The sequence below is a fragment of the Amphibalanus amphitrite genome, unplaced genomic scaffold (genome assembly GCF_019059575.1).
Source record: "Amphibalanus amphitrite isolate SeventyFive unplaced genomic scaffold, NRLGWU_Aamphi_draft 000010F_arrow, whole genome shotgun sequence".
NCBI lineage: Eukaryota > Metazoa > Arthropoda > Thecostraca > Balanomorpha > Balanidae > Amphibalanus > Amphibalanus amphitrite.
Window position 1 is genome coordinate 1,814,443 of NW_024881506.1, and position 18,998 is coordinate 1,833,440.

Genomic DNA, 18,998 nt, shown 5'->3' on the forward strand with positions numbered 1-18,998 from the left:
GGGCTGCCGTCGCATCCGACGGCTCAAAAGGATCCTTGGTCTTCATCAAGGAGGCTGTGAAAGTTAATGTACAGGTTTAAGTCCATCTGCTGGAGGAACATGTTTTGCCTTGGGTCACTCAGTCGTTCCGAGGCGGATACGTCTTCGTCCAGGACGGTGCGCCGCCGCAAACGGCCAACATCGCTCAACCGTGGTGGAAGACCCACACGCCTGGGTTCTGGGACAAAGACATTCGGTCATCATCAAGTCCAGACCTGAACCCGATGGACTTCGCAATCTGGACCATCTTGGAGAGGAGGGTGTGTGCAGCAGCACACAGCAGAATCGCCGCCCTGAAGCTGGCCCTTGAGACGGCACCGTCGAATCTTGGCGGGGACACCGTGCGGCGCTCGTGCCCCTCCGCAGAGGAACGTTTCGAGGCAGTGGTGAAGGACAAAGGTGACCATATTGAGTCATAATGCCGTCGCTGAGAAGTGGACATGCTACTGCATATATGTGCCAGAAATCAATTTGATATCTTTGTTCAGGGCAGAAATATTTAAGAAAATCAAGAGGTAAATCTTTCTGCCCCACCCTGTAGTGAAAAAAACTGTTCAAAATTGATGACGTCAAATTTTCAAACTCGATTTTTAGCAGTTCTAGACTTCATAGGCGTAGGAACAGGGGGGGCGGGGGGGCCATGGCCCCCCCACTTTCGGAGGTGGGGGGCCAGCAATGTTAGCTGGCCCCCCCACTTTTCGCTGACTTAACCCTCGCCGGCCGAGGGGGGGGGCGGGTGCCGCCCCCCCCCATAGGGTTTTTTCGCGATAGCTCCGAACACGCTGGCGATAGAGAGCTGAAACTTGGCATACCTGACCTTTGATCCAAGCCGCATCTTTTGACACCAACCGAATTTTTGGGTCAGGTCAGGTCACTGACCTATGACGTCATAAGTGAACCTCTGCACGGTCTTCAGATGTCGCAACTTCGCAACGCCCTCACTGCCAGAGGAGATGTCACAGGGAAATGAAACTTGCAGGATCTAGTATCCATTATGAGTCTCACAACTTGTATATCTCGGATTTTTCCTAAAGGTCATATGAGGTCAGGTCATTTTCGTGACCTCACCATTATAAGTCAATGGGGAAAAATGAAAACTGCTATTCTGGCGCCGGGAACGATCTCCAACTGTCTCAAGCACACAGAATCGTGATTTTATGCACTCCTTGCAAGGTTAGATGCGTCACTTTTGCAATGTTGACCTTGCGTGACGTCATTTATGACGTCATCAAGGTCATAAGCACATTTGCGTAGTTACCGTAATTTATCAAGCGTCCTACAAATTACAATTTCATGTCAACACTTATTTTTTTATGAGAATTTATAAAACAATTATGTTGAATTTAAATCTTAAAAATTATGTATGAAAAAAACAAAATTGATATTGATGACCATCCTTTATTAAAACAATATATTAAAAACAGCAGAAAGCCAGCTAAGCAGAAGTGCCAAAATACGAAAGTGGCGCGGCGCGGCGAATAAACAAAATTCCGATAGTGGCCACAAAAAGCGACTGGTACAGAAGATTTGCAGTTTCTTTTTCTCATTTTGGCTGTTCTTTCTTCCTCACCGGGCTCAACATTATAAAATATATTAAGAATTAGCTTCGAATCTTCACATTAATTCAAAATCACGCAACATTTTTGTGCGTAGTTTACACCACTGATATCAAGAGCTTGATAAAATATTCGGCGTTAATTACGTCGTTTTATGAAACCCAAATGGCATCAATTGGTCCGGAATCGAGCATTTGCCGTAAATGAAGCTCCGTACTTTCGATGGCGTGAATTACTCCGGTCTCCGGCTTTATGAAACCGAATTGGCATCAAATACGCCAAATCTGGCATTAATTGACGGAACGCCGTAAGTAATTCCTTTTATGAAACGAGGCCCAGGGGCGAAACGGCGAGGGGGGGGGGGGGGGTCGTACCCGTCCCCCCCTCGGCCGGCGCGTATGTAGAAAACCAATAGGTCCGGCGAGGGTTAAGTGTCTGTCTGTACCTACGGCGCCCGGTAACTTGACAACTATTCAGCTTGCCCTAATGAAGATTCCTTTTTGTTTCTACAGCGTTATTGACCGCAATTTCCTTCACTCAATGAAGGAAACCATATCAGAGACAAGACTGTGAGTCCTGGTGACAGCATTTTGTTGAATACGAGGCGCGGGACAGCGAGCACTGAAAAGGTATAAGACAATACTAGCACGGTGCAGAAGAATGCGCATACAAACGACCAACGCTTGACCGGATCTGCTTGGGGTCGGCATAGTTCGTCAAAGGCGTACTAGCTGGGGGCCAGGGTGACCGTGCCCCCGCCTCGGTTCAAACAGGCTGGGGGCCAGCAATGTCTGTATCTGCCCCTCCCCCTTCCACTTTCAGTGCAGTGGCGGTCGCAGAGGGGGGGGGGGGGGGTCAGGGCCATGCCCTTCCCCCCTTCAAAGGCTAATCGGGGGGCCATCATATCATTTGCCCCCCCCCCGCCAAACAACCAATGGTCCCCCATGGGCGTATGGGGCTCTGGCCCTTATTCGATTGTCTCGAGGCTCAAGAATCTCACGCTAGCTATTTACAGCTCCCAAATCCCAAACCAGTATTTGAGGGTCCTACACTGATCTCGGAGGGCCCTTCAGTGGCGGTCAAGCGCCCACATTGAACGCTGAGAACCCACATCAACCTCATTTGAGGGCCCTAAACCGGCCTCAAGGGCCCAGCCGGCGTCTGAGGGCCTCACACTGGCCTCTGGTGGCCTCATTTCTGTCTCTGGGGTCCCAAGACTAACCTTTAGGTGCCTCTGAGGGCTCGCACTGAATTTTGAAGACCCGATGCCGGCCTCTAAGGGTCCGCATCAGCCTCTGAGGGCCCATCTTGGCCTTAGGGGTCCAACGCCGGCCCATGCCGGTCTTTTAGGGCCCCACACTGACCTCTAAGGGCCCATGCTGGCCTGTAAGGACCCACATTAGCCTATGAGGGCCTTGCACGGGATTCTGAAGACCTGATGCCGGCCTCTGAGGCCCATCTTGGTTTTTGAGAGCCTTCTGCTGGCCTCTGGGGTCCAACACCGGCCCATGCCGGCATTTTAGGGCCCCACACTGACCTCTGAGGGCCCATGCTGGCCTGTAAGGACCCACATTAGCGGTTAGCCTCTGATGGCCCAAGTCGGCATCTAAAGGTCTCATCCTGCCATATCTCCGAACACGCCGGCGATAGAGAGCTGAAGCTTGGCATATCTGACCTGTGAATCAAGCCGGATCTTTTGACACCAACCGCATTTTCGGGTCAGATCAGGTCACTGACCCATGAGGTCATAAATGAACGTCTTCAGATGTCGCAACTTCGCAACGCCCTCACTGCCAGAGTAGATTTCACAGGGAAATGAACCTTGGAGGACCTAGTATCATTAGGAGTCTCACAACTTGTACATCTCGGATTTTTCCTCAAGTTCATATGAGGTCAGGTCATTTTCGTGACCTCACCATTAGGTACAAGTCAATGGGGATAAACTGAAAACTTTTTTCTGGCGCCAGGAACGATCTCCAACTATCTCAAGCACACCGAATCGTGATTTCATGCACTCCTTGCAAGGTTCGATGTGTCACTTTTGCAATGTTGACCTTGCGCGACGTCATTTATGAAGTTATAAGGGTCATATTAGTTTTTCGTCAATAACTACCGATCAAATTGAGCTATTGTATTGTATTGACTTTTGCCAGCACTCCACATACACCGGCGTGGCTATTCTGTGCCGATAGTCACAATATAAAAACAGGTAAAAGGCGGAATGGGTAAAACAGGCAAAACATCTGGCACACGTGCACATCATAAAGCTTGCACTCCTATGCCCCCTCCCCCTCCCACTACATATCCCTATTACACTTAACTATCTTCACGGCACGTTTGAAAGAAGTGGGGTACAGCTCAACGATACTCACAGGCAGTTCATTTAAAAGTGATGTTGCGCGATATAAAAACGATCGCTGCCCGGCGGCCGTTCGCATAGCAGGAGGCCTCAAAAGGCGATCCTGACGCGTACTGCGCTCGGACTGCTGGCGCGAGTCACGAAACGTAGTGAACAGAGTAGAGATGTCCACAGGCTCGCCATTGGTGATCGCCTTATGGGCTACCGTCAAAGTCGACACCTCATACATTTGTAAGGGAGAGAGAGAAGTCCGAGGTCCTCTCGCGCGTGAGAAATGTGGTAAAAAATAGCTATCGAGTCGGGAAAGCCACTAACAGACTCAGGAAGACCTGACAAATCGAATGATATGCGACATGACCTCCTTCGACCAATTTCGTGACCTGGGGGCGCTGACCTGACCGTGACCCGAGGTCAACACCTAAAGTTGACATCACCCAAACAAAAAGTAGGGGAAGCGGGGGTAACACCGCCCCCCTAAGCTTTTCGCCAAAATGAGAGAATATGTGTGTAGTCTCTTGGTAGTTATTGTCTTGGTTACAATATTTAAACATTTTCTCAGTGGCGGCGGAATAGGGGGTGCAGGGGGTGCAGCTGCACCCCCATCGAAGAACATGGGAGTGACCCCCAAAATCCGTACAAGGGGCCCGTCGCACCATCCAATACATTTTCTCCTGAAAACCAGTGATCGGGAAACGAACACTGATGTGGAATCATCCGGGATGTCCAATTATGGTCAGGAGCGTCCCATGCTAGTCTTTGGTACCCCATACCGGCCCAGAAGTGTCCCGAGCCGCGTTTGGTGCTCCACGCGGCATATGAGGGCCCCCATGACGGCCTCAGAGAGCCCTTTTATGACGATCTCTGAGGGCTCCCACGACGACCTCTGTCCCCTGGGGCCCTACAACGGCCACTTAGGGCCCTCATGACGACCGCTGAGGGTCCCACAGAGATTCCAGGGCCCCAAGGAGACTCCGGGGGCTACGCTGGCCTCTGAGGGCCCCTATATGACGGCCTCTGAGGGCCCTTACGATGATCTCTGAGGGCTCTCACGACGACCTCTGTCCCCTGGGGCCCTATAACGACCACTAAGGGCCCTCATGACGACCGCTGAGGGTCCCACAGGACTCCAGGGTCCCACTGGCCTCTGAGGGCCTCTACGACGGTATCTGAGGGCCCTCGTGACGGCCCTAGACCCAACCCAAGTCTGAGGGCCCATTTGGCTTCAGACGGCTCAGCGACGGCCCCTGAGGGCCCCAACACAGCCAGACTGCAGGGGCTATGCTGGCATCTGAGGGCCCTACAACGGTCTATTGAGGGCCCTAACAACGATGGCCTCTAGCGGTCTTACCAAGGCCTCTGAGAGCCCTGCAAAGGTATCTGAGGGCCCATGAAGACCCTCACTATGGTCAAGGACCCTCATAACGACCTCTGATGATCCTCTCGAAGGCTTCACAACAACTTCTGAGGACCCCAGGACGGTCCCTGAGGGGCTGAGGGCCCTGTCGACGACCTCTCTGGGCCCTCACGATGGTCTCTAAGACCCAAAGCAAGCTCCAAAGGCCCACGCTGACGTCTGAGGGCCCCACGACGGCCTCTGAGGGCCTCGACGCAGGCAGGCTCCAGGGCCATGCTGACCTCTGAGGGCCCTCTTGACGGCTTCTAGGGCCTAACGAAGGCTTCAAGGGCCAACGCTGGCCTCTGAAGAACCCTACGACGGCCTCAGAGGGTCTCAACTCAACGCGTGCCAGGAGACATGCTGGCCTCTGAGGGCCCCACAGAGTAGAGATTCAGAGGATCCAACGACCTGTGTGGACCTTACGAAATACGAAGGTCTCCGAGAGCTCACGCAGGCTCCTGGAATTCCACACTGATTCTCAGGCCCCATGTCGGCTTGTTGATGCACTTTATCTGCTCTTGGTGCCCCGTCGCCGGCCTCTGAGAGTCTCAATGTCGGAACTTATAGGGCCATGGGCCCACACCGGCTTTTATGGCCCCTACATCGACTCTTGGGACTCATGACCCATGAAATGTGGGACTAAGCGGCTTCTAAGAATCCCCATGCTGGTTCTAGTAGCCGCCAGCCGAATATTTGGGCTCACACGCGAGCTCCTGGGACCCCGTGCATACCCCAGGTGTCTACCTGCCTCTCAGACCCCACACATACTTTTGGGGCTCAAACGCTTGCCCCAGAAGGCCCCACTGAGACCCCTTTCTTCTACTCAGTCCTCCATACCGGCTCTTTAGACTAAACATCGGCTCCTGTGGCCTCCATCCCGGCTTTGGAGGGCCTCCATACAGGCTTTTTTGGAGTCCGATGCCGGTTTCTGAGAGCCCTCAAAAGACTTATGAGCCTATACTGCCTTCTGAAACCTTTCAGCAACTTTCAAGGGACCGACCCTGATCGGAGGGCTCATTCAGTCTGGGGAGTCATGTAGGTGTCTGGAGGAGTCTCTATGTGGTTGGTTTCCAAGGGGCTTCTAAACACGGTCTTCTTGGGACGGTCTCGTAGGGCACTCAATGGTCCACTGCGGATCCAGAAAAGTAGTTTGAGTCGAGACGCTGCGGGTGGTGGCTAGACTAAAAGATTAATCGATAAACAACTAGCTGCATTTGCTTCTTTATGCTTTCATTACTTGAGATAGGTAGATACACTGCAATTTCAAACCTTTTACACAACTTGTGTGTATGGGGATAGTTTTCCAAAATCAGCATTTTTCATGAATCAATAATAATCACTAAAAAAACTGGAGGGGGGCCCAAAACTTCCAGAGGGACCCCTTACGGAAACTTTGCACCCCCATCCAAAATTACCTTCCGCCGCCACTGCATTTTCTCACGTGTTTTAGGTACTAATTTTGCATGCTCCTAAAAGGTTTTCATGTATCACGACTTTTAAAAATACCTTGCATATTTGCCACCTACAAATTGTGTGGGTAACCCCGCCACCGGTGTTGATGTTAACCCAACCCATCCCTACGAAAGCTTTTCATTGTTCAGAGATCGCGTGCGATGAGTTTCCTGTCGGTAAGTGGTAATTTTCGCAAATAATCGGTAATGGACACAAATAGGTATAGGTTCATCAGCTGTTTGCCAGTTTTATACAGCTGGCAAGTGCTTGGTCGGGATGCATGAAAAATATAAAGTAAAAAAATCAAATAAGCTGCTTATTCCCGACTTAGGAACATCTACGAACATAAATAAAGCATGTCTTTGGAGTTTCATCACTTACCTATCACGCTGCGAACAGGAAACACCGCAACCTCAATTGGGGGAACACCGCCACGGGGTGGCGGTGTTCCCCAATAAGTGATCACAAGCAAAAATCGCCAGCGGCAAGAATGTACTACACGGTTCAAGCAAACCTATCTTACTGGACAAAGCCGAACAGTTATTTTTCGACGTAACCAAGTAAATCAAAATGAGTCTCTACTTCAAGACATTAAAAAGTGCTCCCAACTCATTGAATTTTTATAAGAGAATGTGCATTTTTCTTTAAATGCCCACATTGAGCTTCGATTACACTGAAACACCGGAACACAAATCATAAGACCCTTACCTTCGTGCGGTTAATAGGAAATAACGGATTTTCACACTTTATAGTTCATACTTTCGCCGCCAGATGGGGTGGCGGTGTTTCCCACAGTGGCGGTGTTCCCCCCGCTTCCCCTATATCATTCGACGCGCCTGAGAGAGGCGAGCACGATGCTGGCAAAATCACGGCTCTGCGGCCGTTTTTTTTTTTTGCGAAGTTATTTACCAAAAACGGAACCGTACCTTGAGGCACTTGACCTGACCTCAGAGGTCACCGGTTGGACTAGGACCTTAAAATCGGGTATCGATCTCTGCGTCTCGTACCGGCGCACACGCTCGTTTTTTCCGCGACGCGCTAGCTCCACCTGGGGCGAAACAGCGAGGGGGTCGTACCTGCCCCCCGCCCCCTCGGCCGGCGCGTATGTAAAAAACCTATAGGTCCGCGCCGTCGAGGGTTAAACTGGCCTCTGAGGGCCCAGACCGGCCTCTAAAAGTCCCCCACCGGCCTCTGATAGTCAATCAGCACAGTTGCAGTGGTCGCTGATATAAAACCTCTTAAAAACGTTATAGGCCTGGCTGAGCCGTTCATGCTGATTTTTATGGGTATATTGAAAAGATTCGCTTTGCACGTTTCGCGCTTGCTCGTAATGAAAAAGTTGCTGGATGCCTCTGGAATTTGCATGGGTGCCAACGGCTGCGGAGGACAGGGGAACGCGCCCATCAGTTTGAGTTTATGGACGGGAGTCTCCCTGAAATTTTAACCAATTTTGTTTTTGTTTTTGTCTCGATTTTTTTTTTTTACCTCTGAGCATGTTTGCGAAAACAAAGCGGCCGAAATCCGAGGAGAAATTGGATTTTGGGGGTAGGTTAGGTTTTGGATCTCTGGGACCTTGGCCCTCCCCCCACTTTCGAAAACGTTCCTACGCCTATGCTAGACTTAACAAAGACCACCATTAGACTCCCCGTGACAAGCTGCATCGAATAAATACCCATTTTATGCAAATCTAACAACTTTGAAATTTGACCTTTTTTGACCTGACCTCCACCAGTAAGTGACCTAAACCGTACCTGATGGTCTTATAACCAACACCATTGAGTTGGAAATGAAAAATTGGCCATAAAACATGCATCGCACAACCTTAGTAAAGTTGGGTTCATGTGGTGACCCTTGGTGACCTTTGGTGACCTGACCTGGTATGACCAGTGACCTCTAATAGCAACACATGTACTAGACAACTGACGCTCTATCGCTGATTTTCCACAAAATGCGTTTTACTCGGTGTTATAGCGCTTTCCCTGGAAGCCCCGTGAACGGTGAAACATTTTATCCTTGACCTGACCTGTGACGTCATCGGTGACCCTGAGGTCAATGAAATTTGGTTTCCTTCGACAAATTTGACAGGGTTATCGAACGCCGTTTGAATTTTCCGGATCCGTCCAGTAGTTTCGGAGATACGGGGGGAAGGGGCAAAAAAATGCCCCCCCCCCCACCGCGCGGAAGGTGGCCGGGAGGCCCACCGCCTGCCGGGTTAACATCAGAGGCGCTGTCGTGCTCTCACAAAAAGACGGAAGATAATGTGACCTAATAAAATCCATCAGTGAACCACTGTGTCGGTTCACGACACGGACTTCATGCGATCTAACTATGCAACTATGGAAACACCAGCGCCATAACCAGCAATGACAAACTCCTAGAAAGACGTGGCACAGGCCAGGCGCGTTCCAAAAATATATTAGCATCGTTTCGGGACGGTTGCAGCACATGAAATCAGACGTCATCTCCGGGTTAGCCTAGCAGCCGCGTGTGGTTCCAGCAGTCTGTTCAAAGTTCACTGAATGCTCCCGAAAAGGTCGGGGTGACGAAACTACAGTCACCCCAGTGCACACCGACCACCCTAATAAGCAGTTGATCTTAGCGTCCGGTAGGGCAGAACCAGCGAATCAATTTCTCAAGCACTCTGAGCACCTTTTGCACCACATTGAAATATCAGCACTTAACATATGCACAAGAGTCATGAACATGATATATTCACACCAATGACGATGCAAAGAATTGAACGATTAACGTCAATGTCACAGATATCGTAAAACGCTCTCGACTTACAACTTGGACACAAGAGACGTGAAAATTTAGATTAATTCCTGTTAATCAAATCACTATGGCCGGCAAGATCTGTGAAAATGAACACTTAAAACAGGGCATGAAGCAAAGCTACAATAAGAATCAAAACTGCGCATGATTTTCAATCAGCAACTTCAGATATTAGTCGTTGCAGCCTACCACAAATGAAGACTGATGAATAATTTGACAGACCAGTGCAACAGGCCAGCATGACAGTATGACAGGCCAGCACCGTCTCATTGATTTAAGCTTCCATATTAAATATGAAATATACCAAATACTAAATAGAAAACCTAAATGTTGGTGTAAACCAAGCAATTTAAAGCCTACAGGACTCACGCACGTCTCTTTGCTCAGCTAGCCCCAGTTGAGAGAGAGAAGTTAGCCTTCCACACAGCCTTTGGAGGGTAATCCACAGTATCCAACAGTTCTGATGATGATAATGAAGGCGACGATGGCGAGAGTACACAGTGGGTCCATGACACTCACTCACTCTGGATAACACAGTGCCAGTTTAGTTCGCCACACAGCCGGACTCGTCCCCGACATGGGCCTGGCCAGCAGGTGACCCACTAGTCACCAGCGGCCGCGCCGCTGCGGCGGCCGCTCGTCGGGCCGGTGCCGCCAGCCGTCGTCGTCCCGCGGCTGCGGTCGCCGCCGCTCCGACCGGCCGGCGGCGTCCGACCACGCCCGCTGCGCCGAGCCGCCGCCGCCGTACGAGTCCTCGTACACCACCCGCTCGCGGTCGTCGTGGTAGCCGTGGCGGCCGGCGTGCCGGTCGGGCTGCTCGCCGCCGTGCCGGCTCCTCTCGCCGAATCTGTCCCCGCCTCTGTCTCCGTACCTGTCCCCGCTCCTGCTCCTGTCTCCGTACCTGTCTCCGTACCTGTCCCCGCCTCTGTCTCCGTATCTGTCTGCGCCGTAGCGGTCTCCGGCTCTGTCGCTGTACCGGTCGCCGCGTCTGCCGCCCGGCCGCTCGCCGTCGTCGCCGGGCCGATACCTTTCCGGCCTGCGGCCCTGGTGGTGATCCGCGCTCCTGTGGTCGCCGCCGCGACTGCCAGCGCCGCCCGCGCCAGAACGCTGCTCAGCCGAGCCGTTAGAGGACGCCGCTAACTTCGCCTTCGCCTGCCAAGCGGAAATCCGTTATCAACAATATGGTGGGTGAGCGTAAAACACACTGTCGGTACCTCACGAATACAGGTTCAACAACTTATGTGGATCAACTTTAAAAGCTGTAACAAATAATCTTAAAGTAAACCAATATGTCATGCATATCCTAATGTTTCGAGGAAAAACTACATCCAACAGGACCACCAATGTTAATGAGGCACAACGGCACAACACGGTGGCAACAAGAGCAGTGTTAACCCTCGCCCCGTTGGTTTTTTTTTTGGGGGGGGGGGGTGGCAATGTGCTCCCCGTGGGTTTTCCTGAATAGCAAGAAAACGGCGGCGCGCAGCGGCCAAATTTTCAGTACCTTCCCGGGCATCAATTTAACACATTCACACCAAATTTCAATTCTTAGGTCACCTTAGGTCAGGAGTTATTGACGTCAAACTCAAGGTCATGTGCGAGCAAAAAATGAGCAAAAAAACATGAAATCAAACGCTTATAAAAGCTACAGTTAACAAGCAATTTCAAAGTTCTTTATGTGGTCATGTAGAGAAAAGACGGCGCTACAAAACTGGGCCTCGTTTCATAAAAGGAATTACTTACGGCGTTCCGTCAATTATGCCAGATTTGGCGTATTTGATGCCAATTCGGTTTCATAAAGCCGGAGACCGGAGTCGGGAGTAATTCACGCCATCGAAAGTACGGAGCTTCATTTACGGCAAATGCTCGACTCCGGACCAATTGATGCCATTTGGGTTTCATAAAACGTCGTAATTAACTCCAAATATTTTATCAAGCTCTTGATATCAGTGGTGTAAGCTACGCTCAAAAATGTTGCGTGATTTTGAATTAATGTGAAGATTCGAAGCTAATTTTTAATATATTTTATAATGTTGAGACCGGTGAGGAAGAAAGAACAGCCAAAATGAGAAAAAGAAACTGCAAATCTTCTGTACCAGTCGCTTTTTGTGGCCACTATCGGAATTTTGTTTATTCGCCGCGCCGCGCCACTTTCGTAGTTAGGCACTTCTGCTTAGCTGGCTTTCTGCTGTTTTTAACCCGCGCCCCACTGGGGTCTGTGTATAACACGCCCTACTGGGGGGGGGGGGGGCTATTCATAGCCCCCCCTCTTAACTCCGAAACTACTAGGCCGATCGTCAAAATTCAAACGGCGTCTGATAGCCCCGGAAAAACTGTCGAGCGAAACCTAATTTCATTGACCTCGAGGTCACCGATGACGTCACAGGTCAGGTCAAAGTAAAAATTATTAGCATTTTGGCTTGTTCACATTTTGGGCTCTGGCCGCCGTCTTACAAGTCAGATCAGGCTCATTTGTGGTACACACACTCTTAAACAGATGCTCTAGATACCCTGAGGGTACCAAGCTTTTACTTTGATTTCCAGGTCAAGGTCAGGTCATCACAGGTCACGAAAATATTTTATCATGCGTCGGTCACGTGACACATGTTTTATGGTCCATTTAGGCCATAGATTTCGAATTTGATGTCGTCTGTGTCATTCGAGGTCATTTTGAGTCGAATTTAGCTTAGGTCAGGTCACTTTCAGGTCAAAAAAGGTCAAATTTTGAAGTTAAAATTTTTCAACAAAAAAGGTGTCTATTGGATGCGGTTTGAGCTCAGGAACACGATGGTGCCATTTATATTGGTGTACGATGTCAAATACGTACTGAAAAATTGATTTGAAAAATTAATAATTGTGAATTTTTTGCAATAATGCGTATAACTTGGCCATTTTTGAAGATATTTAGCTAAAACTTGCTAGAGTTAGTCATAATCAAGCGTTCTGTCACATATATTCCGGTTTTTTTTCGAAAAGTCAAAAACTTTTTGAAAAAAATATAAAAATACATATTTTGAATATTATTATATTAAACTTTCGAAATTTATAAAAAAAATTTTGAAAATTCGAGATAGCAGTTTGATAGCGCGGTCAATTCTGAGTCCTTTCATGCAAAGAAATTGGATCTAGCTTAAAAACTGAGCTCTTGGGAGCGATTGCCTTGGTTCAATGTTTTGCGTCGAAATCGGCCGAACATGACGTCACTCTGACGCCATTTCCGGCCGACCTATGGTAGCTACGAAGTTCAAATTTTGACACAAGGTGTCAAATTGATGCAGCCAAAGGTACTGTATGTTCGGCGTCGATCCGTCCAGCGGTTTGGAAGTTATTGCAGAAAAACTCGAGGGGGGCTATAAATAGCCCCCCCCCCAGTGGGGCGCGGGTTAATATATTGTTTTAATAAAGGATGGTCATCAATATCAATTTTGTTTTTTTCATACATAATTTTTAAGATTTAAATTCAACATAATTGTTTTATAAATTCTCGTAAAAAAATAAGTGTTGACATGAAATTGTAATTTGTAGGACGCTTGATAAATTACGGTAACTACGCAAATGTGCTTAGTTACGGAGGTGTAAACAATTCCAGTTGTGGCTTTGTGAAACGGATTTATTTGCGCTCCGTAGTTTGAAAGGGTGTGAATTACGGAAAGGTGTAAGTTACGGCAGAGTTTTATGAAACGAGGCCCTGTCACGGATTTCCAAAATTTTGGGATTTTTTTGCGTTTTTCTAAAAAAATCATTTTTTTAATTCTTGGGGGTTAAAATCCCAAAACTTTGAAAATCCGAGATAGCAGTTTTGCAGCAACTCCTTTTGCGTACATGACCATATAAAGATCTTTGATATTGCTCGGTAACTGTAGCTTTTGTAAGCGTTTCAAAATTTCATGTTTTTTGCTCATTTTTGCTCGAACATGACCTCAGTTTGACCTCAATAACTCCTGACCTAAGGTGACCTAAGACTTGAAATTTTGTGTGTAGGTGTCAGATTGATGCCCGGGTTCTCTTGCTATTCAGGAACCACAGGGGGGTCTAAATTGGCCCCCCAGCGGGGCGAGGGTTAACGTTCATCAGCCAATGAGCACGGTTTCCGTTAGTGTGTGGCCACCGAGCACTGACGGTTCCACTGGCCCTACCTGAGCGCCCTGAGCCTGCAGCCGCAGCGCGCGGCCGTACAGCGCCGTGCCCTGGAACAGCTCCACGGCGTACGGCACCGACTCCTCGTGCTCGTAGGTGATGAAGGCGAACGGGCGCGGCTGCTGCTGCTGGTGGTCCCGGGGCCGGGACACCCGCGCCAGGGGGCCCGCCTGCGGCACACCGAGGCGACGGTGGCGTGCATATCACAGTGGGGCCAGACTCATGTTACTGGCAGCCACAGACGAAGTGTAATGGTTCAAGACCCCTGCATGTATCTCGAGAGTCATACAACTAGATATCAGACATGTGCATGGATCCGAGAAAATGGATCTGGGATCTGATCCCACGGATCCTGATCTCGGATCCGACGAGATCATAGATCCAGCTCTGTAATTTATCGAGAGATCCGTAGGGATCACAGATCCGAGTCTCATTTTTTGTTTGAGATCCAGTGAGATTATAGATCCTCGCTTATTTTTTGTGAACAAATATATCCCCAAAAAACGCTTGTTTCAACTCACAAACATACTGTTTTAGTGATTTTATGTGATCGCGCGTCATAATCCATAGTTTTGTGGCATTTATTGCCATAGAAACCCTATAAAATATGGTTTCAAATGTGGTGCATGGTGGGATCCACTCAGATCATAGATCCATGTTCTTAATTTATCGTCAGATCATATGAGATCATAGATCCAAGATGTACTTTTTCACGCCGGATCTGGTGGGATCATAGATCCCAACCTGTACTTTGCTTCGATATCCACTGAGATCATAGATCCATCACTCGGATCCATGCACATGTCTGCTAGATATGCAGGGTGAAAGAAGATGAGCTGGCCTCTGAGATAGTTCCTAAACCTGTTTACAAAAATATAATTGGTTTAGTTTATTTTTTATCAGCACTGACACAGTTCAGTGCTCTTCTGATATGAATAGAAACTTAACACTTTAACACAGGCATTGCATTGAATTTCAAACAAACATCATTAACTGTGAAAATAATGCATACACCTAATTGATATACTGTATCGCTGCCTAACTATGAGCTTCACAGCATACACATTACACCCTGCAAGAAATCACACACTCACCTGAAGAAACAATTCGTAGAGGATCTCATCTGAGACATCTGCGGACAGATTTCCACACCACAATGTTCTCTCTACATCAGACATGAGAAAACTCTCATTGGTCTTGGGCAGTCTGAAAACTAAAAGGTGGAAACATAAATTATAAATATCAAACAATGATGGCAGCATACCCTCTCTTATTTTCATCATTTGCATTTTGCAACCACTTTGGATATAACCAGTATAGCGCCTTTTGGGGCGACTAACGGAGCGAGCGAGGGGTGAGTCTTGCACGTGCGAAATTTCGAGCGGGTACCTCCAACTGACTTGTGCACGGCACCCTACTGACCGGTTTCTAGCGATGTGCCAAATTTGAGCACAATCGGCCCAGCCGTTCTCGAGATCTGGAAGCGGCACCCTGCACGTGCGCACGTGCAAAATGGGTCCCAACTGACTTGTGCACGGCACCCTACTAACCGGTCCCTATCTGTCTACCAAATTTGAGCGCAATCGGTCGAGCCGTTCTCGAGATCTGGAAACGACCCCTGCACGTGCGCACGTGCAGCAGCACCCCAACTCTGGCACAAGGATGTGCAGTGCCTAGTGGGTGCCTACCTACATGCCAACTTTCAGCGCAATCGGCCAAGTAGTTACCGAGATATTGCAACAATTACAAAACTGACACCTCTTTGTTTTGCACGTGGCACGTGCATAAGGGGTCACCCACATGCATCGGGAATAGTCCAATACTTGGTAGAAGGAATGAAGCTACCCTACAAAATTTACCGCATGTAAATCGGTCAAGTGGTTGCTGAGATATAAGCCTCGCAAAAGCGTCCGCACGGCCGGCCGGCCGGCCGGCCGCTCATACTCAGAAATTTCCGTTAAAGGTAGTGTGCCACCTTTGAAAGATTTCCCATTTTATTTTTCCTAGGATAAGAAGCTTCTGTTTTTACCTAATATCGCAAAAAAATAAAAAATGGGCCTGGAATAGTGCCTTTTTCGCCTAAAAGTTTATCGGTTTTTAGATATGTATAACAACTGTAGTGGGCTCACCTGCAAACAGGCGTCGGGCAACAATCGCGAATGCGGCGCACTTGTGACAATAAGCAAAGGTCATTATAGTGTTACGACCATACGACGTACGGGAATGAGTTATCAGCTGTCTAATCGTAGACAACACAATGTCGAGCCTTAAACTGTAAGCCCGTATTGTATTGTTTCTTTTATTTGGCTGTCGAACATTATTTATGGTTTGAAATATGATTTTATGTAAAATAATTGATATGAAAAAGCCGTCTTATAAGTTATGACCCCATTTCACCACACGCAAGTGGCAGAAATGACAATGATTAGCTGACGCATTTTTCTTGGCCGAAGTCAGAGCGCGCGGCCCGACGCACCACGCGTATTTGGAAATTCCGACCTCGACGAGCATCAGAAGCCACCTAACAGGCGTGTTCGAAACCGCAGGAGATGATGATGAACGGGTTTATCGAAACTTGATTGGATGAGCATATCGGTAATAGCGATTTCAGTGTGTGCATTTATTGTTCATAGTGGTGTGAAATGTGGTTGGGGTACGACCGACAACCCGTCGGGGCGAATTTCGCACTGGGGTACTCAAAATTTGAAGAATTTAAGACGTTTCCATGAGTTTTGAAGGTATGGATAAGTTCTAAAAATCCGGTTCTCCTTATCTGGGCCATTAACTCCATACGGTCCAACAAAGCTGGCACACTACCTTTAATCTAAGGAAAGACTACGCTCGCTTCGCTCGCTCCGTAATTACACTATGATTGCTAGGTACTGTACAGGTGTGCACCTGAACTAACTACTGATATACAAAACTATAAAGAATGAAAATGTGGCCCTTAAACAATGCCTACAAATACTTTGAAAAAAAACATACACAATTGCATGACACTGAAATCTGCAACATGAAATACATTCCAATTCAGCAAATTTATATATATATATATATATATATATATATATATATATATATATATATATATATATATATATATATATATATATATATATATATATATATATATATATATATATAAGCATTCTAGGCATATAGTTTAGAAAGACTATCTTCTAAGTTCTAATTTAGCATGGCTTTGATTGCTTAAGCAGCTCAAGCCATATGAATAAAGTATTTAGATCAATTTTCTTAAAATTAAAACTATTCATTTCAACCCACTGAAGGAAACTTCAAATATTGAAATGAGCTTTTATTACAATTATGGTGATATTACCACATCCGACTGATATACTTATGTAGACCAGCCTCAGGTCTGCCAAGTAGGTATGGCATTGGCAATTTGGACAAGATCTCATTGATGTGGGCTTATTGGGATGGTGCATATTAGGCTTGGAGTGGTGCAGATTTAGTGTAAAGCAGTGCAGATTTGGCTTGGTGACAGACATGACAGAGCAAACAAGAGATGAGGAAATCTAAAAACATTGCTGGAGCTTTGATGTGTGATTCAGTGTGCACTTGGGTCTAAATGAGTGTTTGGTGGTCAGAACAGACCAGCCAGTGCTGGTGGTCCCATCAATCACATGGGTTGTCCCCTGCTGTAACCCAGGCAGAGGCTAGCCCAATTCACTGGCATGCAGGCTTTAAGATCAGTGTGGATTTAGGCTGGCCATTTTTTATTCTGGTGCAATTTGTTACACTCAGCCCCTTCAGTGAGGATTTTCCAACCCTGTTTGAGAGATTGATGCAGATTTTGAACCTGGGTCAGTGCACCTTCTCAGCCTACTGGCCAATGGCCATACTTTGCAGTATGGTAGGCACCTATGTAGACTGAAATTGACATGCAGCAAATGACAAGTGACAACATCACGGCATGCCAAATTTATTTTTGTTGACTGGTATATTGATCAAAGGGTTTCCACTACAGTTAATAAATGCCATAATATCAATGAAGACCTTAGCAGCAATCCATCATTAGACATCATAGGTACCCACCCCAACCCAACACTGATAAAGGAATAGCAAAGGCCAAGTTTAGGAGTAGGTACCTTATCAACACATTCAGGGCAGAGCTGCACCACAGACTCTGCAACCAGCAAACAAATCTGACAGCTCATGGGCGGTGTTTCACGGCAGAGCGCTATGCACGTCAGTGCGTTGGGTTTCCATGGCAATATCAACAAACTCCACTCTGACGCTATACTATAACGTCATTGTAAAACGCTATCACCCCAGCGCCAGCACCATTGGCACGCTAGCAGCATTCACACTCAAACTTCTGTTCTCTCTGTACTTGGTTCCTTAGGACCTCTGTTCCAAACGCGATTCATCATAAGCTAACGGAACGCATGCAACGTCATTTGAGTAACGTCAGGGGCAGGGCTGCGGAGTCGATGGATTTACGGCGACTCCGACTCCGACTCCGACTCCGGCTTTCAAAAACCAACTCCGACTCCGACTCCGACTCCGGGCAGAAATGTCGACTCCGATCGACTCCAACTCCCGACTCCGACTCCGCACACCTGGCAGGGCTGCGGAGTCGACAAATTTTCGGTGACTCCGACTCCGACTCCGGCTGAGGTTTCCAATATCGGCTCCGACTCCGACTCCGACTCCGGTCACAACTGTCGACTCCGACCGACTCCGACTCCGACTCCGACTCCGCAGCCCTGGTCAGGGGTGTGCCTCAGCTCCCACTTCCCAGCGCGCTGCAGCGTGTGCAGCGTCGGGCGGTGAAACAGGGCCCAGAAGTCCAAACAATTTGATTGTGGGATGATTATTAGACATTGCTTTTTTAATAATGCAAGCAAGGAACACAAGCATGCGAAAAGCCAGCTTGGGCACAAATTCAACTATTGTCGAGTTCAGTGATCACTGATTGTACCTCAATTCATGGCCATTGATTACTTACTTTACTTGCTAGCTAATAGTTAACCATGTCATGCCTTAACCATGTCATAGCCTTATTTAATGCTTATTTCTATAACATTTTTTCGCATCAATTGACTGCACCAATGCCTATTTATGTTTCGCACCACATTTGTCAGAATCGCGCAGTTAATGAGCCACGAATTCCGGTATTGTTATAGCAGGCGTCTCACATGCTGCCACCGGTTTGGGAAAAGTCGCTAGATTCGTCAGGTCTAGAGATATTTCTACCAAGTCGCTACATAGGGTAATCACAAAGCGGTGATTTCAAAAACGGAGTCAGTTTTTTTTT

At 48.0% G+C, this 18,998-nt stretch overlaps 1 protein-coding gene across 3 annotated transcripts; it reads right to left on the bottom strand.

Moving 5' to 3' along the window:
• Positions 1-9,201: 9,201 nt before the first annotated feature.
• LOC122381270 (RNA-binding protein 7-like) lies at positions 9,202-18,845 on the bottom strand. 3 transcript variants are annotated; one of them, XM_043365266.1, is made up of 4 exons: positions 18,690-18,845; positions 14,809-14,927; positions 13,714-13,884; positions 9,202-10,729 (listed from the first exon to the last, which is right to left on the bottom strand). In XM_043365266.1, the coding sequence occupies exons 2-4, from the start codon at positions 14,890-14,892 to the stop codon at positions 10,184-10,186; spliced, it is 801 nt and encodes a 266-aa protein (XP_043221201.1). In that variant the 5' UTR covers positions 14,893-14,927; positions 18,690-18,845; the 3' UTR covers positions 9,202-10,183. The 3 variants fall into 3 exon arrangements, with proteins under 3 accessions (XP_043221201.1, XP_043221208.1, XP_043221196.1); XM_043365273.1 differs by lacking the exon at positions 18,690-18,845 and adding an exon at positions 18,600-18,629 and having other exon boundaries at positions 14,809-14,920; XM_043365261.1 differs by lacking the exon at positions 18,690-18,845 and adding an exon at positions 17,827-18,176.
• Positions 18,846-18,998: the final 153 nt, after the last annotated feature.